We start from the raw sequence: 24,223 nt of genomic DNA on the forward strand, positions 1-24,223 counted from the left end.
GTTCTCTCCTGTGTCTCTACTGCCGATCCCAGTTTCTGGCACATACTAAGCTTATTAGCGCCATAAAAATTATTCAAATAATTGAATAATGAATCACAGTAGACACAAGATTCCCATCCTCTCCGTTAGGGGAATGCAAACTAAGGCCCGAGGCCAAATCCGGCCCACCTCCTGTTTTTGTAAATAAAGCTGTATTGAAACACATCAACACCCATTTGTTTGCATATTATCTGTGAATGCTTTCTCGGAGATAGCAGCACAGTTGAGTATTCCTGATAGAGACCTAGCTCACAAAGCCAAAAATACAGTTAACCCTTGATTTTGTGGACCTTGATTTAACAGACTTCGGATTTAATGGACAAAATTTCTGGTCTGTATGTCATACGTGAAAATTAACACCCTGTTAATTTTAAAATGCTTTTAACCAAGATTTGTTTATAATTAAACTAACAGGTCATTTTTGTGTTACTAGTTCACCGTTATTTTAAACAAATTTTAGTGAATAAGCCATATGTTGGAAAAAACACTGTAGTAATTTTGCCGACATAAATAAATATTACATATCTACAACTATAGTCTACATATTTAAATCCAAGAGTCACCACTAGTAAACAATGTTCGAAGAATGATTAGCATGTGATCACACTGCACGGTTTGAGGTAACTGGTTCTGTTGTCGAGTGGTGTGACTCTGCAGCAGTTTTCATGTGTGCCGGCTGATGTTCCACATGCGCTAAGCCACGCCCCAGCCGTGTGCATTTGTTTGCTCTCGGTGACTGGTGAATGCACGCATTTTCTAGACCTGATATTCAGTATAAATTTAAAATTACAGTAATACATATAGAAAATTCTGTGAAATTAAACTTTTCATACATACTTAATTTAATTACACAAACATGCCTACATAAGTAAAAACAGGTAAACTAACCAATTTGTCAATTTTTAACATTTGCATTCAGAAAACCTACTTTATCATATAACGGACTTTTGGCTTTAATGGACACCCCCTCGCCCGAATTAGATCGCTATATCAAGGTTTTACTGTACTTACTATCTGGCCCTTTACAGGAAAAGTTTAGCAACACTTATTCTTGGTGGTTTACTAGCAAAACCAGGTGATAATAGCTACTTATAATAGGTTTGGGATTGTCCCCTCACAGTTGAGGTTTAACTTTGTTTCTGATAGAATATGTTTCTTTCAGCCCAATTATTTTATGCCTTTTATGTGGCTGCTGGAGTATTTCCGCATATCCAGCATGATGACTTCCTATTGTATCCTAATGCCAATGCATTATATTTACATAAGTGAGATAATGTATGTCCCTCTGCAGAAATCATTTTCAAAATGCGCATGTGGAAAAAGTTTACCTTTCCAGATTTCTTTCTATATCTGTTTCCTAGGGCTGCTGTAACAAGCTACCACAGACTGGGTGGTTTATAATGACAGTTCATTCTCTTACAGTTCTGGAGGCCAAAATCAAGCTGTCAGCTGGGCCATGATTTTCCCAAAACCTGTAGGAAAGAATTCTTCCCTGCCTCTTCCAGCTTCTGGTGGTGGCCTGTGATCCTTGGCTTCTGGCCACATTACTCTAGTCTCTGTCTCCGCCTTCATGTTATTCTCCTGTGTCTGTGACTTGTTCCCTTTTATAAGGACCCAGTTATAATGGATGAAGGCAGTGTAACTTCATCTTAACTTGATTACATCTGCAAAGACTCTTATTTCCAAATTAGGTTCCATTCCCAGGTGCCAAGGGTTAGACCTCCAGCATAACTTTTTTGGGGACACAAGATCAACCCATAACACCTTCTGTAATTGAAACCTGTCTTCTGTACCTGTGTATTTTCGACACCAGCAGAGGGGAATTTACTTGGTGCTGTGATGAGAATAAACCACACCTATGTTGTGTGCGGCCTTCTCGCTTCTCTCTTCGAGGAGGGAAGGTGGTCTGCTGTTACCCTGGGATCTGAGCATGGGGTTTTCCTCCCAGCTACCCGGAGAACGGTGTGGTCCAGATGAGTTCACGGGACGTCCGGGCCCGAGCCCGACACATCCTCCAATGGCAGGAGCTGGAGGTGGGCCAGGAGGTCATGGTCAACTACAACGCTGACAACCCAAAGGATCGGGGCTTCTGGTACGATGCAGTGATCCAGCGGAAGCGTGAGACCCGGACAGCACGGGAGCTGTATGCCAACGTCAGGTTTGGGTGAGTGGCTATCCAACCAGTGCTCTCTGGGAAAGGCCCTTAGCCTCTGCCTGGCCTCCCCTCTGGGGCTCCTTTCCAACTTCCTGCTGTCCCACTGGTGATCTTTCTGAGACTGACCCCTTCACAGCCCTGCTCAGGAACCATAGAGCCCTAGGTGGAAATTTCAGCCTTCCTTGTTCTCTTTTGTTTAATATTGTTTTAGATTTGGCAAATAGGTAAGAACTTAAAATGTGTCAAAATCAGAAGGTACTGAAAGCCGCACAGTGAATATTCTCCCTGCTCTTTGTCCCCTAGTCACCAGTTCTTCTTTCTGGATATATGACTGTCCCTGTGACCTTCCAGGGACATTCTGTGCATAAACAAGCATAAACATACACAAACAAACCCACATAGTGGTGTGGTCCACATCCAGAGTCAGCAGACTGCAGACCAGATCTGGCCCTTTGCCTGTTTTGGCAAATAAAGTTTTATTGGCACTCAGCCACACCCATCTATTTGCTGATTATCTGTGGCTTCTTTTGTGTTGGACTTGCACATCTGAGTAGTTGGGAGACTGAAAACATTTACTGTTTGCCTTTTTGCAGAAAATACTTGCCAGGCACTGTTCTACTTTGCCTTTCTCTCTCTCTCTCTCTCTCTGTCTCTCTCTTTGTGTGTATGTTAGAACAATACATAACAGAGCCCTGGTTGGTGTGGTTCAGTGGTTAGAGCATTGGTTGCGCACCGAATCACAGGTTTGATTCCCGGTCAAGGGCATGTACCTGGGTTGCTGGTTTGTTCCCCACCCCAGGTTGGGGCACGTAAGTGAGGCAACCAGTCAGTGTGTTTCTTTCACAGCTGTATTTCTCACTCTCTCTCCCTCTCTCTCCCTCCCTTCCACTCTCCCTGAAAAGCAATGGAAAAAATATCCTCAAGTGAGAATTAAAAATAATAATAATTAAGTTTACCATCCTAACCATTTTAAAAAATGTTTTTATTGATTTTAGAGAGAGAGAAGCCTCCATGAGAGAGAAACATCAACATGGAGGGGCTGCCTCCTGCACGCCCCCTGCTAGGGGTTGAGCCTGCAACCTGGGCTTGTGCCCTGACTGGGAATCAAACTGGTGCATGGGCCAACAACCACTGAGCCACACTGGCTGGGCCTCCTAACCATTTTTAAGTGTGCAGTTTAGGGCAGGGATGGGGAACCTTTTTTCTGCCAAGGACCATTTGGATATTTATAACATCATTTGTGGGTCATACAAAATTATCAATTTAAAATTAGCTATGAAAAAAAGCTCCTAGATTTATTGAATTTCAAGCCCTGCTTGCGGTTGCCTTGGCAGCGCCAGACCAAATGATTTTGCAGGCTATATATGGCCCGCAGGCCAGACGTTCCCCACCCCTGGTTTAGGGCCATTAAGAACATTCACATTATTGTGGAACCATCAGCACTATTCCATTTCCAGAACTTTTTCATCATCCCAAACAAACTATTTTCATTAAACACTAACTTGCCACCCCCCTCCCCCAGCCTGACACCCACCATCTTCTTTCTGTCCCTCCTCCAGGGACCTCATATGAGTGGAATCACATAGTATTTGTCTTTTTGCGTCTGGCTTATTTCATTCAGCATAGTGTCCTCAAGTCTCATCCATGTAGTAGCTTGTGTCAGATCTTCCTTTCGGTGGCTGAATAATATTCCATTGAATGTAGCAAATCTAGACACATTTCTGTACAACAGTGTCCCAAGCACAGATAGGTGCAGAGGTTCTGGGGCAGGGCCATTCCTGGACTAGTGAGGAGGCCAGTGGGTTGGAGTAGAGGGAGGGAGGGAAGGAGGGAGGGAGGAAGTGAGGAGTGGAGACTGGAACCCTCTATGCATTTGGATGTTCAGGGTATGGCCAGGTGTGGCACAGAACTGGTGTTTATCCTCTATTGCTGCCAGTCATTGGGGTGTTTTGAGCATGGGAGCCACATGCTTTGATCTACAATGGAGAATTATCACTCTGGCAGCTGAGCTGGGAACGGACTGCAGGGGGCAGCGTGGCAGCAGGGACACCAGGGAGGAAGCCACAGTGACGTTATTGTGAAAAAATAACCAGCTTTTTGTTTCACTGCTTTTCTGTCTTGTTTTCTTGTTTCCAATTTCACTGATTTCTTCTCTCATCCTTTTACTTTTCTCCTTTCCTTGGATTGATTTTGCTCTTCTTTTTCTAGTTTGTTGAGGTAGCAACTTAGACGAGTGAACTGAGAAAAATTTCTTTTTTAATATAAGCATTTCAGGGCTATAAATTCCCCTCTAAGCGCCACCCTAACGCTTTCCACACATTCTGCTGTTGGAGTTTTCTTTTCATTCAGTTCTCTATTTCTTTTATTTCCTTTGAGACTTCCTCTTTGACTTCTGGCTTATTTAGAAGTATGGTGTTTAATTGACAAGCATTTAGAGATTTTTGCATTGTCTTTCTGTTATTAATTTATAGTTTGACTTCATTATATCCAAAGAACATGCTCCGTATGATTTCAGCTCTTCTAAATTTCTTGAGGTTTATTTTATGGCCCAAAATAGGGTCTGTCTTGGTGAATGTTCCACGGTTGTTTGGGGAAAAAACCTTTCTGTCATTGGGTAGAATGTCCTCCATAACAGTTAGATTGTGTTGGTTGTGTTTGTTGTTCACATCTTCTCATTCTTTCTGATTTTCCGTCTAGTTTTCTCTCAGTTGATGAGGGCCTGTCACAGTCCTCAGCTATAATTGTGGATTTGTCTCTTTCTCCTTTGAGCTTCATAATTAAGAGACTGTTGTTTGGTGTGTACTCATTTAGGATAGTTTTGTCTTCCTGGTTAATCGATCTTTATATCATTACATAATGTCCCTCTTTGTCTCTAGTAATTTTCTTTGCTCTGAAGCCTACTTTATCTAAGGGGTGGTGTATGTGTGAGTGTGTTGAATACACTTGCTTTTTAAAAAAAGTTACTGTTTGCCTGGTGTATTTTTTTTATCCCTTTACTGTCAACCTACATAGTTGAATTTAAAGTTAGTTTCTTGTAAACAGCATATAAGTGGGTAATTTTTGTGTGCGTTAATCCTCACCCAAGGATATTTTTTCCATTTTCTTTTTAGAGAGTGTGGGGGGGAAGGAAGAGAGAAACATGGATGTAAGAGAGACATATTGATTGGACTAGGTAGCAGGGAGATTGAACCTGCAACCCAGGTACATGCCCTTGACTGGGAATCGAACCCACGACCCTTGGGCGTGTGGGCCGATGCTCTAATCACTGAGCTACACCAGCCAGGGCTAATTGGGTCATTTTAAATCCATTTTGCCAGTCTTTGCCTTTTAATTGGCATATTTAAACCATTCACATTTAATGTAATTATTGGCATGTTAGGGGTTAAGTCTGTCATTTTATTATTTGTGTTCTTTCTTTTGTTCTGTTTCTGGTTTCTCTTTTTCTGTCCTTCCTGGGAGTTACTTGAATTTTTTTTAGGATTCTGTCTTGATTTATTTTAGTCTTTGGAGTGTGTTGCTTTGTATAGTTTTCTTAGTGGTCTTTCTGAATTTTACCATATAAACATGTGACATACTGGTATCCCCGCCCCCCAGTCACCTCTTACTGTCTTGTGTATTGGATGGTGCTATGATTGCTCTTTCTTTTTTTTTCCTTTCCTTTTTGCTGGAAGATTCTTTATAACTTCCTATTTGAAGAACTCCCATTAATTATTCTGTGAGAGTGGGTCTGCTAGCATGGAGTTGTCTTTGTTTTCCTCCATCTGAGAATGCTGCCACCCCATTGCATTGGCAAAACTCCCATGCATCCAGTCATTTAATCTGTAAATATTTTAGGACATAGTTCTTTAAAATTACTCTTGAAGGGACGTAGCTAGAATGCTATTATTACAACCTAATAGTAATGTTTGAATAACACAGATCTATTGTACAATCTTCCAGTTATCTCTCTTTTTTTTTTAAACCATTTCTTTGATTAGGATCTAAGTAATGTCCACAGATTTCAGTTAGGTCGATATGTATGTTTTAAATCTTTTATATTTAGGTTTTCTGTCTTCCCCTTTTTTCCCCTTTTCTTAATTTATTTGGGGAAATCTGGTCATTTGTCCCATAGAGCTTCTGCAGTCTGGCTGTTGTCATCTGAATCCTCATGGTGTCATATCCTGTGAACTGGCAAACAGATCTGGACCTGTGCTGTCTAGTACCATAGCCATGGGCCACATGTGCTACTGAGAACTTGAAATGTGGCCAGTGCACATTGAGATGTGCCATGAGTATGCAACGCAAACCGGATTTTGAAAACTTAGTACCAAAAAAGACTATAAAAAGCCCTTAATCTGTACTTTCTGTTGAATTTGGTTGTGAACCAAATACTGCTCTAAAAAGTAAAGCCTTTTTTTAAAAAAAAAGCTATTAGTAATTCTTTACTATTCATTACATATTGAAATATTTTGTGTACATTGGGTTACATAAAACATATTTACATTAATTCCATCTGTTCTTTTTGAATGTGGTTCCTAGGAAATGTGGAATTACCCACTTGGCACGTGTTTGTGGCTCACAGTCATTTTTGTTGGATGTTGTGAATGTAGATGTCGAATTGACTGGAGGGTCGTTTTAACTTAGAGGAGCTTTTGTATTTTGATGGTGGCAAATTGATCAGACTTTACCTTTGTGATATATATATTTTTAAATATGTCTGTTGATTTCAGAGAGAGGAAAGGAAAGGGGGAGAGAGAGAGAGAAACATCAATGATGAGTCATTGATTGGCTGCCTCCTGCACCCGCCCCCCCCCCCCCCCCCACACACACACTGGGGACTGAGCCTGAAACCCGGCCACGTGCCCTGACTGGGAATCAAACAGAGATCTCCTGGATTATTGGTCGATGCTTAATCACTGAGCCACACTGGCCAGACTACCTTTGTGATTTTTGCTTCATGGGCTCTGTTCAATCTGCCTCTCCTGCCTGAAGGTTAGAACTTAACTCTCTGTATTATGTAATGAAACTTTTATATGCTGCTTTCTTTTGTCTTGTGTTTGGTTTAGTAGGACCTGAATGGGCAAGGACAGTAGCTATGTGAATGCACAAGGGTCCTGAGAAGCCTCTTATTTGATGTCATTAGAGGTGCTCATATACTCTGAGAATGTGATAGGTGGCCAAGTCCTCTCAGAGGAGCCCTAGCAGGGCTGGCCAACTGGAATGTTCTAACAACTTGTCTCTCACAGGGATAATTCTCTCAACGACTGTCGGATCAAATTTGTGGATGAGGTTTTCAAGATTGAGCGTCCAGGCGAGGGGAGCCCTGTGGTTGAAAACCCAATGAGAAGTGAGTTCTGATTCTGCCCCCTGTATCTCCCACTTTAGGGGTTGGGTAGGGCCTCCCATTTCTTCTTTGTTTGGCTGGCCCTGCCCAAGCTGACCCTGGCTCCTGTGTCCAGGGAAGAGTGGGCCCTCCTGCAAGCATTGCAAAGATGACCAGAGCAAGCTCTGCCGGGTGTGTGCCTGCCACGTGTGTGGGGGCAAGCAGGATCCTGACAAGCAACTCCTGTGTGACGAGTGTGACATGGCCTTTCACATATACTGCCTCTGCCCGCCTCTCAGCAGCATCCCCAAGGAGGAAGAGTGGTGAGTGGATGCCTCGAAAGCTCCAGAGACGGGTTCAGGGCTGTGGTGTTCAGCTGTTCCTGATAGGGGGCTGGTAGGTGTCAAGAAATGACACTAATGTTGTCTGTCACCTCATAAACCCACGAGGGGCAATGAGAGAAATGGGGTGAGGGAATGTTCTGTGTTCCCGGTGTGGCCTAGGCCTATGGGTAACTGTGGGGAAGGAGACTCTACAGGTAGGAAGCAGAGAACCAGGCATCTTGGCATCGCCCAGGAGCGCGTCTGTTGGCCATGGTGCTTTTGGCACGGACCAATAACTGCCGACATGGTGGAAAGGTGGAGATGCACCAGGCTCCGGTGTCAGCACCCTAACCTGTTTACAGTTGTCACTATAACTTGGAGGTGGCTATCGTTCATAACCCCCCCTTGTGGAGTTGGGGGGAAAGTCTATAGCAGTGAGGAGGTGCCCATCGAATTTCCTGTTGAGAGGCGCTGTGAAATTTCCAGCAGGAGAGGGACAAGAGCCTGTTCAGTAGAATGTTCTGTGATGATGAAAAGGTTCTCATTCTGCACTGTCCATGACAGTTGCCACTCAGCACACATGGCTACTACCACTTCAGATGTGGCATGTATGACTGAGGAACTGGATTTGTTACTTAATTTTAATGAATTTAAATTTAAAAGGTTCCCCTTCTCGGACAGGTCAGGATGGCAGGGAGCTGGAAGGAGCCAGCGGTGTTTACAGGGCTAGTAGGAATGGGGTGGGCTAAGGACAGGCGGTGACATCCCTGTTGTCACAGGTACTGCCCTGAGTGTCGAAATGACGCCAGTGAGGTGGTGTTAGCAGGGGAGAAGCTGAAAGAGAGTAAGAAGAAGGCAAAAATGGCATCGGCCACGTCGTCCTCGCAGCGGGACTGGGGCAAGGTGAGGTGGTGTCCTCGTTCTTCATGCCCCCGGCAGCCCTGCCCACCCTCCCATGCTCCTCACACTCTTCTTCCATCTCTGTTTCTGCAATGGACAGGGCATGGCGTGCGTGGGCCGCACCAAGGAGTGTACCATCGTTCCGTCCAACCACTATGGACCCATCCCGGGGATCCCCGTGGGCACCATGTGGAGGTTCAGAGTCCAGGTACTCACAAACATCTGGAGTTTGGCTGACAGGCATTGGTCTTTCAGAAGCCCTTTTGCTTGGAGAGGGCCACCCCTCAAGCAGGTGGCACAGCTGGAATTCAAGCCAGCTCCTCCTGTGCTGTGGCCCAGATTCAGGGGAGAGGTTCTCATAACGGTGTGGTGCATTCAGACTGCAAGTTAGGCCACTGGCTCTCAAAGCAGCAGCAGGAGGATGGGGTTGAGCTTTTCTACAGCACTTTCCAGAAGGTGCCATTTGTTTCTCTGTGGTTTTCACAGGTTAGTGAGTCAGGGGTCCATCGGCCCCATGTGGCGGGCATCCATGGCCGGAGCAATGATGGGGCGTACTCCCTGGTCCTGGCTGGCGGGTATGAGGATGACGTGGTGAGTGTGGGTGGTTTTATTTATTTTTTAATTGTAAAATACACATGACATAAAATATGCCATATTGATCATTTTTAAGTGTACATCTCAGTGGCATTTAAGTACATTCACATTGTTGTGTAACCATCACCACCATTTATCTCTAGAACTTTCTCATCTTTCCAAACTGAAACTCTTCTCATTAAATACTAACTCCCCCCCTCTCTCCCTCAGACCCTGGCTCCCACCATCTACTTTCTGTCTCTATGGATCTGACTCCTCTAGGGACCTCCTGTGAGTGGAATCACACAGTATTTGTCCTTTTGTGACTGGCTTATTTCACTGAGCATGGTGTCCTCAAGGTTCATCCATGTTGTAGCATATTGCAGGATTTCCTTCATTTTTAAGGCTGAATAATATTTCATTGTCTGGAATGGACCATATTGTGTTAATCCACCCATCTGTCGATGGACACTTGGGTTGCTTCCACCTCTTGGATATTGTGAATAATGTTGCTGTGAATGTGAGTGTACAGATATCTCTGAAATGCCCTGCTTTCAGTTCTTTTGGGTATAGACTGGCCCAGAAGTGGAATTGCTGGATCACATTTAATTTTTTGAGGAACCTCTGTACCGTTTTTCATTCCCATCAGCAGTGCACAGGGCTCTAATTTTTCTACATCTTTATCATCACTGGTTGTTTTCTGTTTCTTTGACAGTTGACATCCTAGCAGGTGTTGTGGGTTTGTTTTTAGTGGAGTCTCTTTTCTTCTCTGGAGGGTTCAGCTTGCCCATCTCTATTTCAGGACCATGGGAATTCGTTCACGTATACAGGTAGCGGTGGTCGAGATCTTTCTGGCAACAAGCGGACTGCAGAACAGTCCTGTGATCAAAAACTCACCAACACCAACAGGTTTGCAGAAACAAGATTTTCTTATTTTTTCACCAACTCACTTCTGCTCCACCCGCTGGTGGCTTACACAGGGAAGGGGTTTGGTTCTGTTTTGGGGTGTCATGTGTAGGAAGTTAGATTCCCATTAAGAGTGTGGTAGAACATATGGATGCTGAAAATCCATGTCTTCCTTTCTCTGTCTGCTCTGAAAGACTTGTGATTCATTCAATGCATTAAAGTAAATTTTTCCCCAAAGAGACCAGATAATCTTTTTGGCTTTCTGAGTTGCATGGTCTCTGTTGCAGCCAGTCAACTCTGCCTTCGTAGCACAAAAGCAGCTGCAGAACTTGCATAAATTAATGAGCATGACTGTCTTCTAATAAAACTTTACTTGAAAAACCAGTTAGTGGGTTGGTTTTGCTGACCCCTCAATTGCAGGATAAGGAAAGTCTTTTTTAAGTATGAGATGTGGGTAGGAAAAAACCTTATGGGTAGTAATGTTTATCTTACCAATATGTAAAACAGCAAAGTATTAATACTTGAATGTTTCTTTAAAAAGGGGGAGGGTTCATTGTACAATTATTTGTCTAGTGGAATATTTTAATTTCAGTAGCTGTTAAAAGTCATGTTTTCAGAAAAGATTTAATGTGAGGAACTGCATGTAAGTTAACATTAAGTGACACTTGCTGGACACAAACTAAGAAATTTGTTTAAAAAGTACTGTTTGTACCTGGAAAACAGCTGCATAGTTGCAGCTCTTCTTTCTTTCACACCTGATAAAGAGGTCAGAGTGCTGAACCTGACCTCTGGTTGGTTTGCCCCAGGCCCCTGTGCCCTTGGGCCAGACAGATCTGCCTGGCTGGCCCAAGTCTGCAGCCTCCTTTTTTTCTCCTGATGACGTCCTCCCCACATGGTTGTTAGTAGCCTGTGGCTCCAGTAACAAAATACCACGAACGGGGTAATTTAAAACAACAGAAATTTATTCTCGCATATTTCTGGAAGGCCAAAGTCAAAATCAAGGTGTCACAGGGCCATGCTCCCTCTGAAGCTGTAGGCTGGTCCTTCTTGCCTCTTTCAGCTTCTGGTGGCTGCCAGCAATCCTTGGTGTCTCTTAGCTTGTGGCAGCATCACTCCAACCTCTGCCTTTGTCTTCACGTGGTGTCCTCCCCTGTGTCTGTGTCTCAATTTCCTTTTCTTCTAAGGACACTAGTCATTGGATTTAGGGTTCCCCTCATCCATTCTGACCTCCTCTGAACTTGACTATCTGCAAGCACCCTCTTTCCAAAGAAGGTCATATTCATAGGTTAGGATTCCCTCTCTTTTTGGGGGTCACAATCCAACCTATAGCACGTGGTCCCGGCTCTCCCTGCAGGGCGCTGGCTCTCAACTGCAGTGCCCCCATCAATGACCGCAAAGGGGCTGAGGCCAAGGACTGGCGCTCAGGGAAGCCAGTCCGGGTGGTGCGCAACGTCAAGGGCCGCAAGCACAGCAAATATGCTCCCACTGAGGGCAACCGGTACGATGGCATCTACAAGGTGAGAGGTCCTTCCTGCGTCCACCGGGGCCGCCTCCAGTCCCAGACGGCACTGACACCAGCTTTCACCTCTCACAGGTCGTGAGGTACTGGCCGGAGAAGGGGAAATCGGGCTTCCTGGTGTGGCGCTATCTTCTGCGGAGGGACGACAGTGAACCTGGCCCCTGGACAAAGGAAGGGAAGGACCGGATCAAGAAGCTGGGACTGACCATGCAGGTTCGTCCAGACCATGCTCACCTGACCCAGCAGTCCTGCTTTGAGCCTTGTCTTCCTAGTCAGTCACTGGGTATCACGGTAGGAGCCACCCCTAGGAGGACTGGGCTGTGAGTGCTCAGTCAGCCAGAGCCTGCCTTCTTGGCCTGGAAGCTCTCCCGGGTTTCTCTGTCATCCTAATTGATGTCCAGGAGCTGAGCTGGCCACACCTGGCTGCTGTCTGCCTCATTTCAATTCTGTAGCCAGTGGATATTGGGGATGGGCAGATCATGTTTATGCCTTTATGTTCATAGTTTTAGAGTTGAGATCCAGACTTGTCTTACCTTTGTTAGTAGGTGGGTTTATCTGAAATCAATTGGGATGTCCCCTCCCTCCAAAAAAACCCAGAAACAAACCAACAAAACTGGTGGACTATAGAGAAGTCAGTTTAAAGATGAGGATTGGTACCTCCCTGCCATTGCTTGCCGCTTTACAGAAATGGAATCTTCCATCTTCCGAGAATTCACCCTCTGCTGCAATTGGGCTTTTGGCACTGTAATTGTGGTGTTTTCTGTTCATTATGGTGAGGTGCTTTAACAGCTGATAACTGTTTTGGGACTATTTAAGGCATTTTAATTATCATTGAGAGTCTGATAGTGCCTACCCCCCTGGGGGGTTACAAGTAGTTGTCTTTTGTACCTAATGTGTGTACCACGGGTAATTTCAGAAGCTGAGGAACTAGGGAGAAAACTAGCTGTGGGATGGGAACATCAGCATCTGGTAGGAAGTAGGGTTTTTGTTTTCTTTTTTAATGTTTTTTTATTGATTTCAGAGAGAAGAATGGAGAGGGAGAGAGAAATAAAAACATCAACGATGAGAGAGAATCATCAGTCGGCTGCCTCCTGCACGCCCCGTACTGGGGATTGAGCCTGCAACTCGGCCGGGAATTGAACCTTCAGGGGTTGACACTCAACCACTGGCAACGCTTGCCAGACTTATTTCTGATTTCAGTTTCCATTGCAACTTAGTGATTCTTTTAAAGAAGGTTGGTGCCCTAGTGGGTTCAGCTCAGTGGTTAGAGTGTCAGTCCTTGATCTGAGGGGTTGAGGGTTCGATTCTGGCCAGGGGCACATACCTCGGTTACAGGCTCGATCCCCAGCCCTGGTTGGGGCTTGTGCAGGAAGCAGCCAGTCATTTGTTTCTCTCATGTCGATGTTTCTCTCTCTTTCTCTCCCTCCCTCTCTCCCTTCCACTCTCTCTGAAAAGCAATGGAAAAAATATCCTAGGGCGAGGATTAAAAAAATAAAGAAGGCTGGAGATTTCTTGGTGAAATATTTCCGAATCAGACATGACTCTAGGTGCCTTAGATATAGGTTTATAACCAAGTCATGCTTGTTCGGACTTAGAGCCCAAGGGCCATCAAAATGGGGTTGGAAAACAGCTAAGACCCCGGGGCAGTTGTTTGCAAATGAAGTTTTCTTGGAGAACAACCACACCCGTTCATTCACACCAGGCCCTACCTGCTGTTGGGCCATAGCAGAGCTTGGAAATATATTTACCACCTGACCCCTTGTGGGAAAGTTTGCCTACCCCTTAAAGGAAATAATAAAGATAATAAGGTTATCATATTGGCTGGATCTGATGCTAAGCGTTTTACCTGCACTATCTTGTGTAATGCGTCAGTCTCACCCGGCCTGGGCAGGTTAGCCCTGCATACTTGGTGAGCCCAGTGATGAGATTACTGCCCCAGGCTCAGGGGTTGAGTGAGCGGAGGCCTCACTCCTTCACGTAGAAGGAGTTAAGGCTTTTAAGGCTGGTGTGGGCTCGGGAGGGGGTGACTGTGAGGTGAGGAGAGATGGGAGGTGGCAGAAAGTATGGGGCAGTGTGGCACATGTCAGGGTGGGGCGGTCCCTGGTCCCTGAACCCCCATAGGGACCTGGGTCACCCAGGAGGCGCACTGCCCCAGCGTGTTCCTCCAGCCTGTGCCTTGGCCCCCTCAGTATCCGGAAGGCTACCTGGAGGCGCTGGCCAAGAAGGAGAAGGAGAAGGAGAACAGAAAGAGGACAGCGGAGGAGGCGGAGACAGAGGAGGAGGAGGAGGAGGAAGAAGAGGAGGATTTCACATCCCCCAGGAAGGGCAAACGGAAGAGCAAGTCGGAAGGTGTGTGTCTCTCTTGTGTGCAGCCTGTCCATGGGCCCTGGGCTTGCCTGCCCTCACCACTCTGCTCTGTCTCAGGAGGGGGCAGGACGGGTTCCTGGTCCCCGGGAAGGTCACCCAAGAAAACCAAGGTGGAGCCTTACAGCCTCACAGCCCAGCAGAAAGGCCTCATCAAGGAGGACCAGAGCAACACCAAGCTGTGGACGGAGATCCTCAAGTCGCTCAAGGATGGGCCGGTGAGCATCTCATTTGGCCTGGGAGGCCTTCCCCCCACTGCCCACTGCCAACTTCTTTTTATAACAACAAAATAGAGATAATATAAAATGCACCATCTTAACCATTTTTCGGTGTACAGCTCAATGGCATTAAAGACATTCACATTGTCATGCATCCATCGCCACCATCTAGCTCCAGAACTTCATGATCTTCCCAAACTGATACTGTCCCCATTATATACTCCTTCCTCATGACCCTCCCCTAGCCCCTGGCTCCCGCCATCTACCTCCTGTCTCTATGGATCTGACTCCTCTAGGGACCTTCTGTAAATAGAATCACAGAGTATTTGTCCTTTTGCGTCTGGCTGGCTTTACTCAGCATAATGTCCTCAAGGTTCATCCACACTGTAGCAGGTGTCAATGTCCTTTTTAAGGCTGAATAATATTCCATCGTCTGCAAGGACCACATTCTGTGTGTCCGTCATGTCAGTGGACAGTTGGGTGGTTTCCATCTTTTGTCCATCATGAATCATGCTGCTATGTGCACAGGTGTGCAACCATCTCTTCTTGTCTTTGCTTTCAATTCTATTGGACATATATAGATGTTCCTTGATTTACGGTGGGGTTTTGTCCCAATAAATCCATCATAAATCATGTGCATTTGATACATCTAGCCCAGCCTACTGTGAATGTGCTCAGAACACATATATTAGCTTCCAGTTGGGCAAAATCCTCTTGCTGCCGCTGCCCAGCACCCTGGGCAAGTATCAGACTGTATATCACTAGCCCAGGACAAGATAAAAATTCAAAATTCAAAGTACAGTTTCTACTGTGAATGGGTATCGCTCTTATACCATTGCAAAGTTGAAAAATTTTAAGTTGGGCCATCATAAGTTGGGGGCTGCCTGTATCCAGAACTGGGATTGCTGGGTCATATGGTAGTTCTAGTTTTAAAATTTTTTGAGGAAACTCCATACTGTTTTCTGTGGTGTCTGCATCCATATGCATGTTGTTGGTAACAACAGTGCACAAGGATTCCCTTTTCTCTGCATCCTTACCAACCCTTGTTGCTTGTTGATTTATTGATGGTAGCCATTCTGACAGGTGTGAGGTGATATCTCCTTGTGGTTAATTTGCATTTCTGATGATTAGTGACGTTGAGCATCTTTTCACATGTCTATTGGCCATCTGTAGGTCCTCTTTGGAGAAATGTCTATTTAGGTCCTCTGCATTTTTAAACTGGATTATTTGTCTTTTGGTGTTAAGTTGGTGAGTTCTTGACGTATATATTTTGGATGTTAACCCCTTATCATATGTATTGTTGGTGAATATCTTCTCACATTCAGTAGATTGTCTTTTAGTTTTGTTGATGGTTTTCTTTGCTGTGCAAAACCTTTTGTAGTTTAATGTAGTCCTATCTCAGGGTCCTCAATTTAATTCTATCTGCAGTTTCTTTTGCTATGGAAAGGAACATAAACACTGATCCAGGGGTTCAGGTGTGGCATTTTGGGGGCTATGATTTAGCCGGGCACAGGTCCTTCAGGTCACCTTCTCCACAGTGTTCTCTGACCTCGTGCATTTTGGGTTGGCCCCTCCCCGGCTCCCCACTGTACTTCCCAGCACTGTTGTGACATTTTTGTCTTTTCCTGTTTTATCTTTGCCTCCCCTAACCCCCATGGGGCTCCAAGCTCCATGAGGGCGTAGGGTTCTCCTGTTGTTTTGTTGTTAATCCTCATCCAAGGATGTTTTTTCCATCGATTTCTAAAGAGAGTGGAAGGGAGGGAGGGGAGAGAGAGAGAAACATCAGTGTGAGAGAGACACATTGATTGGTTGCCTCCCGCACAAGACCCTTTGGTGCGTGGGCCAACGCTCTAACCACGGAGCCACTCTGGCCAGGGTGAGTTCTTCTGTTTAATCCTCTGCTGGACCCTGGCACCTGGGCAGCACACAGAAGGTGCTCAGCATTATTTACTGAGTGATCCAGATTCACCCCCTTAGATAAAGCCTGCTCTTGACCCCAACCCTGGGCTTCCCACTCAGTACCACTGAGGCTGACCCTGGGCGGCTATGCCCATTGCCAGGTCCTGGGCAAGGCCTGCACCTGTGTGGGCCTCTGCTTTTTCATCTTAATGGGGATCACAAGCTTTCCTGTCTCCTGGGGTGGGGGTAGGACCCAGGGTGAGGCCCTAGCAGGGAGCCCCGTTTTCTGAGGATTTCATCAACGTGATTGTTCATTCTGGTGTAAGGCTCTGCTGGTCTCATGCACCCTCTTTTCTGATTTCAGAAATTCCTGAGTAAAGTGGAAGAAATGTTTCAGTGTATTTGCTGCCAGGAGCTGGTGTTCCGCCCGATCACAACCGTGTGCCAACACAACGTGTGCAAGGTGAGAGGAGTGGATACAGGAGCTGGGCTGCCACACACCCAGCACATAGTATGGGCTTGTTGGCTTGGCTTCTGCACACTCCTGGCTCCTGGCCCTTTGCAGGGCCTCATCGTCTCTTTTCCGAGTAGCCTTGATTATAGTTGTCTTCCCGCATATCGAAGGATCCCATTGTCCCACTTCCCTGATCCCTACCCTCCTGTGCCTCCCTGGTGCTATGGAATCAAATGCCAACTCCTTGCCCCAGCCACCTGGGCCACCTGGCACTCCAGTGTCACTGTCTCATGATTCCAGTCATACTGTCCTCTGCTGTGCATTGGCTGGCTCTCTCCTCCCTCTGGAACACTCTCCCCCAATCTCTCAAATACCTGGGGGTCCAGGGTGGGAGAGGACAGACGGCAGTCCTGGGCTGAGGCGTGGTCATAATAAATGACTATAAAGCAGGCATTAGAGGCATGAGGTGCTTGTCTGCTAGAGGAGCAGAAGGAAGGCTTCCTGGAGGAGGGGACCTTAGCCTGTCACCTAAAGAGGGCCTCCGGCAGGAAGCATTCCATGCAGGCAGAATGGCATGTGCAGAAGTCTGGACAGGCAGTCATGTCTGAACAGCTGGGGCCTGTATGGGACTTAGGGCTGGGAGGGGAGCCGTAGGTTCTGCGTGGTGGTCAGTCTCAGGAGAAAAACAATATGATTGAAAGAGAGATGGAGAGCTGAGTTTAGACTAGACCAGGGTCTCCCCCTGGCACTGCGGACATTGGAGCTGGAACATTCTTGGGGTGGGCGGGGCGTTCTGGGCATTGTGAGGGTTGAATAGCCTCCCTGGTCCCCACCCACTTGCTCCCCCAGTCATGACAACCACAGATGTCCCCAGACATGGCCCAGTGTTACCTGGGGACAGAATCATCCAGTTGGGAATCACTGGCCTGTGTAGCTGGTTTCTTTGCAGTGTTTTCTGGCCGAAGTCTGTCATTAGGAATTTATGGGCAGTGCAGGCAGATGGTGTTAGAAGGGACTATCCCAGCTTCTTGGTCACCCTTGTCTCTGAGCTGCTGGCGATTTTGTTCTCCGTCCTGGCTCCCTTCCTTGGGACTGTCTTAGTTTCTCAGCTGTCACACTAAGGGAGGGGCTGAGAGAACATTAAGCAGTTTGGTCGTTTGGCTGTCAGGGTCAGACCTTCACTTTTCTGCTCTTGGGCTGACGGTGTTCCTTCAGCTCTGTGACCTGGAGGAGAGGCTCGGGATTGGGGGACGGTGGTTAGATGAGGGCTTTGGAATCAGCAGCCAGGGTTTGACCCTCCCCCCAGCTCTGTCCCTCCTAGCCTTGGAAAGCCGCTTAACTCTCCAAGCCTCAGTTACCCCTCAGTGAAACGGGGCATAGCAGCACCTTCCTGGCCTGCTTCTGGCTGTAGGTGACATGTGCTCTAGTGCTCTAGGCAACCATGCAGAGGGGGGCATGAGATGCAGGGGGAGCTTGCAAAAGGTCAGCCTGGCTAGCACTGCAGAAATGGACTAGATTGATGAGGTTTCAGGGACCAAACATCTCAGGGGTCAGTCATATGTGTCATTAAGTTCCAAGGCTGCCCTGGGCGGTGTGGCTCAGTTGGTTGAGCATCGTCCCATGCACCAAAAGGTCGCTGGTTTGATTCCCGGTCAGGGCACATGCCTGGATTGTGGGGTCAATCCCATTGGGGTCCTTGCTGGAGGCAGCCTGTTGATGCTTCTCTCTCACATTGGTGTTTCTCTCTCTCTCTGTCCATCTCCCTTTCTCTCTCTCTCAAAAAATAAAAAAATTTATTTTTTTAAATGCCAAGGCTGTGAAGGAAGAGGGTACCGACATTTATGTATCTGCCCCGTCTGTCCATACAACTGTAGTTACATCTCCCAGAACATCAGCATGTGAAGGTTTATGGGAAAATAACCCTCCACCCTGATGTCCCAGCACCTGATTTTTAAATTTCATGAAATTATTTTATTGTAGCAAAATACACATAACATAAAATTTGTCATCCTAACCTTTTTTAAGTGTATAGTCCAGTAGTATTAAGTATATTCACATTGCTGTGTAACCTTCCCCACTGTCCATCTCCAGAGTTCTCCATCTTCTCCAACTGAAACTCTGTCCCCATTAAACACCAGCTCCAGCCCCCTCCCCAGCCCCTGGCGCCCACCATCTACTTTCTGTCTCTGGACCTGACTCTTCTAGGGACCTCCTAGAGTATTTATTCTTTTGTGTCTGGCTTCTCTCACTGAGCACAATGTCCTCAAGGTTTATCCACGTTGTAGCATGTGTCAGAATTTGCTTTTTAAGGTCAGATACTACTCTATTGTTTGGATGGGCTGCATTCTCTGTATCATTCATCTGTTGGTGGACATGGGTTATTTCCACCTTTTGGATGCTGTGAATCATGCAGTGATCCAGAACCTGATTTTTAAACGTGGACCCGAGTCTTAGGTGTGTTGAGCAGAAAGAGCTACCTTTTGTCTCTGGAATCAGGGCTATAAACTTTATATTGAAAAAATAATTCAGGAATTTAAAAAATAGGAAACAAAAGCCTCAGCGTGCATTCATGGTTGAATGTGCCGTGGCGTTAGCCGACTTTCCATTGTGTTCACATTCACTCCCTTACCCAGTTGCCTGATGTGATCCTTCAGGAGTGCACACCTGTGCAGGTGTCTGTGTACCTGTGTCCATTGTCTCTGCCCAGGTGGGTTTTGTCTTCCCTGTTTCTCTGATTGGGAAGTTGGCTCCTCAGGGCCTGTCCGCTTCGTAGCTCTGTCTCTGCCTGGTTAATTGGAAGCCAGAAGTCAGGCTCAATGCCAGAGTTCCTTCCTTTCCCCCTTTATTCTCATTGATGCTTATTTATCTGTCATCTACTATGTGTCTTGTCCTATGCTTGGTGCTGGATGGGCCTATAAGAAAGCTCCAAATCACAGGGAGTGTCTGACCTGTTAGAGATAAACATGTTAGTAAACAAAACAATGCCAGAAGGCAGAAGGTGCTGTTTTAAGGCAAACTGGGGAGATGAAAGTACTGAATGCAGTGGGCCTTCTTTTGATAGTCCAGGGATGTCAGGGAAGGGTCCTCTGAGGAGGTGACCTGCGCCAAGGCATGAGTGACAGAGAGAGCCTGTTAGGCAGTATAACCCGTAAGTGTCAAGGCCTGGGGGCCAGGATGAGTTCTCTGGGGAGGTCAGGCTGGCAATGGGCAGTGAGTGGTAGAAAGTGAGATTGAGGATCAGGAGGGGCCTCTGGACCCCATGAGAAGTTAGTAATTGCTCTCAACTCTGGCAGTGGGGAGAGTGGGTGGCCAGGAGTGGCCCTGCTGACGTGAACGGAATGTCTCGCCTCCCCACTCTCTCTTAGGATTGCCTGGATAGATCCTTCAGGGCCCAGGTGTTCAGCTGCCCCGCCTGCCGCTATGATCTGGGCCGGAGCTACGCCATGCAGGTGAACCAGCCGCTGCAGGCAGTCCTCAACCAGCTCTTCCCCGGCTATGGCAATGGACGGTGATTCACAAGCACTTCTCGCCGGGCGTTTTTAAAAAACGCATCAGAGGCATCCTTGGCCCCTCTTGTTTTTAGTGGGCTTAACTTAAATATGTAGTTTTTCCTCTACTTCCTAAAAAGCCTTGTCTTCCTGGTTTTGTTTTTTTAATCTATAAATTTTTAGGAATTTGTATTATGGCTCAAAGAAAGAAAGAAAGTTAGACTGCTCAGTGTTTCATCTTTGTTTTTAAAAATATATAAAGCCTGCAGTGTATCAGCAAAACACCAACTCCCCCCCCCCCCCCGAATATGAAATTAGAAATTACTTGGCCTGAAGGCTACTATGTTCCCATCATCAGGTTCTCAGAGGTTCCTGCAGGAAGGCATTGACTGCCTAGAACAATCTTTTCCAGGTGTGTGGGCTTGGCTCCCAAAGCTGAAAGCGAGCGCACCTCCTGACAGCATTTCATCGCCAAAACCCAGCAGGGTGGTACTTGATGGTGGCTCTGGGTGTGACATGGCCCCGCTGTCATCCCTCAGGACGTTGAAAGGGAAAAAGGAAAAAAACCCATTCAGTCCAGTTTAAACTCTGGCCTCAAAGCCATCTACCACCTGTCGGCTTCTGTGGTTAAGACCCACAAGCAGAGACCTGTGTCCCTTGAGCAGAGTTGAGGCCACACAGAAGCTACCTCCGCTGGACTCTCCTATGTGGGGCTGGGTGTGCAGCCAAACGCTGTCCGATCTGGAACGCCGCAGAAGCAGATGCACTAAGCCATGTTCAAGTGCCTTTGGTTCTTTCTTTCTTTCTTTCTTAACACAGGGCTCTTTTTTTAGCACTGAATTATTGAAAATGCCAACCAGATTCTCAGATTGGCCAACCAGTTCTTTCCAAAACTGGGTGTTTGGGGATAGGTTGAGTTTTCTTCCTTTACATTGAATTTTTAACTCGCCAATTGAGAATTACAAGAGGGAATTTGTTTTTAAAATAAATACTTTTTCTAAATGAAATGTTTTGTAGTTACTGTATATGTACCAAGAAATCTATAACTTAGGGATTTTTTTTGTATTTTTTGGAATTATTTGTTAATTTTTCTACAAACTTTACCAAAGTTTGCAGCTTATACCTCAATAGAACAGGGATATTTTAAATCACATTACTGCAGACAAACTGGAGCAATATTGTTTGAAAGTTTTTTCTCTCTTTGTTATTAGGTTGTTAATGTATTAGGAAGAAATGACAAAATCCTGTGTAGGCATTTTCTAAAAAGTTCAATATTTTTTGTCCAGATTTTAGATTTTCAGAATAAATGTCTTTTACAGATGCATTTGGTTTTGTCTTCTCCTATTTGTACATTGCGTTGTAGCCCACCAGGCACTTCTTTTCCTATTATTTTCTCTTCACAAAAACCCCAGGAGACAGACTAGGCAGGTAGCATCATCCCCACTTTACAGATGAGAAAACAGACCTAGAAGATCAAAATGATGGGCAGTGGTTCTAACTGCTGCTCAGGAGGGTTTGAATGGGGGCAGTCCTTAATCTCACTAAGGTGCTACTGTCTCCATTTCCATTCAAGGAAACCTAGGTTGCAGTTGTCCCCACTGGGAGACCAGTGTGGGCTGTGAGTCATTGTCACTAGCTTGAATCATTAGTCAAGAAGTTGAATGACCCTAGAAGGGGGTTGTCTGCAGGCCTGGGGAAATTTGAGCATACCTGGGTGCGGGGACTGACTATCTGAAATGCTATTTCCAGCAGAAGTCAGGCCAAGGATGAGGGACGGTACTAGTGTTGAATTCTGCAGAGGCTTTTATTTACATCGACATATTATCTGGCTCCTTTTACTGATGGTCAGGTAATGACATCGGCAGATCTGATTTAATAAAAAAGTTCTACCTCTTCGGTCCTTAAAAATGTGTCAAGAGTGTTCTTGAAAACATACTAAGTACAAGAAAGCAGTCACAATGATCATACATGATTTCATATGAAATATCCAATACAGGGATCCATGGAGACAGATTAGTAATGCTGGGGGCTGGCAGGGGGGAGGGGGTGTTAGCTGAAGGGTGCAGGGTTTTTGGGGTGATGAAAATGTTCTAAATCTGGTGATGGTTGCACATATCTGTAGATATAATATAGTCCATTGAATGTATACTTCGAATGGTTGAATTGTACAGTATGCAAATTATATGTCAAAAGTAGGTCATGTGTGGATATGAAATAAAAATAGGAAAGATAGCAATGAGGAATGGAAGCAAGTCCACAGTGGGTACCCGAGTGGGTCCTACACTGGGGACAGAACACACTGAGGAGGGTTCATTGTCAAGATTGTGGAATTTGGGGGGTGTTTCATTTTCAAAGTTAACAATGTCATTGTTAAAAATGGGCAAAACCCTGAAAAGTATATTCGTGGAACCACTATGTAGAAATCACAATATTAGGCATATTTCTTTCCTGGTAGATTAAATAAAATTTTTAAATGGCTTTATTGAAATACATTTCATGTTGTCATAAAGTCTACCCATTTAAAGTACAGTTCAGCAGTTTTTTAGCATGTTCACAGAATTGTGTGACCACCACTATTTCCAGAAGGTTCTCATCACCCCAAAAGCAACCCCCCCCCAGCCCCACACCCATGAATCCACTCTGGATTTGCCTGTTTTGGACATTTCATATGGATGGAATCATGGAATAATTGGTCTTTTGTGGTCTCATGTTTTCAAGGTTTATTCATGTAGGGAGGGCCAGTGCTTGACTCCTTTTCATGGCTGAGTGATACTCCACTGTGTGGATGGACCACATTTTTCAATCCATCTGGTTGACTTTTTAATGTAGAACTTCCTTTTTTCCCTTCATCTCAAGTTATAAAATTAATACACAATTCCTTTAGAACACTTGGAAACTGACTACATAAATAAAAATTCAAAATACATAGCCCTGCCACCCAGAGGGTTACCATTTTCAGGCTTTCTTTGTACATGTATATGTGTCGGTACTATAATTCTCAACCTCAGAACAGCCCTCTGATACAGTTTTGACTCAACTGTTTTGCAGGTGAGACATATGTATATTTATATATTTGTTTTATATGTAAATTTAAAGAACAAAATTGGAACAGAGCTGTATATTCTGCCTTGTGCCCTGTTTCCTATTGATTACAGTTCATTTATCAAGTAGCCACTTTGTTTAGCACCTTAGTAAACAAGCATGTGTACCATGGTCTGGTGTTTGCATATTTGTGTCTGTGTTCATAAATGTGAAACATGCTACATGTGTATAGCGACATCTGCTTGAAGTTTTGGAGTGTTAGAATTCCTTCCCCAAATGTATTTTTTTTAAAAAAACAGGACGTATCTTTCTATTCAATTCTATTCAACTCAGACACCTGGAAGTGGGAGTGGTCTGCAAAGCTTGAGAATCTCAGCTCCACACCTTACCCACTGGGGAAGGTGAAGACCAGGTATGTAAAAAAATGATCAGGCTGTTTGAAGGCCAGTGTCAGTGCACCTCCTGGCCTTGTTTAGGGAGAGATCCCCAGTCATGAGATTTGCACCTGTCTGCAAAGATGTGGGGGAAAAAAAAAAGCAATTATGTGTTTTCCTTAAACTAATTTGTCCATCGGAGAATTCTGGGAGTGTATCCTTCCTACTGTGCATGACACTTAAAAAAATTTGTTTAAAAAATATATCTTTATTGATTTCAGAGAGAGGAAAGGAGAGGCAGAGAGAGAGAGAAACATCAATGATGAGAGAGTCATTGATCAAGCCCGCAACCAGGCATGTGCCCTGACCGGGAATTGAACCCCGATCGCCTAGATCCTAGGTCGATGCTCAACCACTGAGCCACGCCCGGCTGGGCTGTGCATGACACTTTTAAAAAATGATAGTGATTATATGTTTTACTAACATTTTATCATGAAAACTTTTAAACAGAAAAGTTGGAAGAATTGTAGTGAATCTTCAAATATACCTACTGTTTAGATTCTAGAGTTGTTAATGTTTTTTAACTTAATAGATGGCATTAAAAAATATCACCGTAAGCAAAATAAGAAAGTTGACAACTTATTTAGGTGCCCCAATTAAGAAATCA

At 45.4% G+C, this 24,223-nt stretch overlaps 1 protein-coding gene across 6 annotated transcripts in view; it reads left to right on the forward strand.

Moving 5' to 3' along the window:
- Nucleotides 1-21,464, forward strand: part of UHRF1 (ubiquitin like with PHD and ring finger domains 1) — a 38,208-nt gene extending 16,744 nt beyond the window's left edge. For 4 of the 6 annotated variants that reach the window (XM_081135961.1, XM_081135964.1, XM_081135959.1 and 1 more), the window contains 12 exons: nucleotides 1,988-2,203; nucleotides 7,420-7,520; nucleotides 7,633-7,819; nucleotides 8,599-8,722; nucleotides 8,820-8,927; nucleotides 9,206-9,310; nucleotides 10,095-10,201; nucleotides 11,553-11,715; nucleotides 11,793-11,930; nucleotides 13,907-14,299; nucleotides 16,563-16,661; nucleotides 20,018-21,464. In XM_081135961.1, the coding sequence (XP_080992087.1) occupies nucleotides 1,988-2,203; nucleotides 7,420-7,520; nucleotides 7,633-7,819; nucleotides 8,599-8,722; nucleotides 8,820-8,927; nucleotides 9,206-9,310; nucleotides 10,095-10,201; nucleotides 11,553-11,715; nucleotides 11,793-11,930; nucleotides 13,907-14,299; nucleotides 16,563-16,661; nucleotides 20,018-20,164 (1,888 nt within the window). In that variant the 3' untranslated portion in view covers nucleotides 20,165-21,464. The remainder of the gene's footprint in view (nucleotides 1-1,987; nucleotides 2,204-7,419; nucleotides 7,521-7,632; nucleotides 7,820-8,598; nucleotides 8,723-8,819; nucleotides 8,928-9,205; nucleotides 9,311-10,094; nucleotides 10,202-11,552; nucleotides 11,716-11,792; nucleotides 11,931-13,906; nucleotides 14,300-16,562; nucleotides 16,662-20,017) is intronic. The other 2 variants (XM_081135963.1, XM_081135962.1) reach the window with 1 other exon arrangement.
- The last annotated feature ends 2,759 nt before the right edge of the window (nucleotides 21,465-24,223 follow it).

The sequence above is a fragment of the Miniopterus schreibersii genome (assembly GCF_964146895.1).
Source record: "Miniopterus schreibersii genome assembly, chromosome: 4".
Classification (NCBI taxonomy): Eukaryota; Metazoa; Chordata; class Mammalia; order Chiroptera; family Miniopteridae; genus Miniopterus; species Miniopterus schreibersii.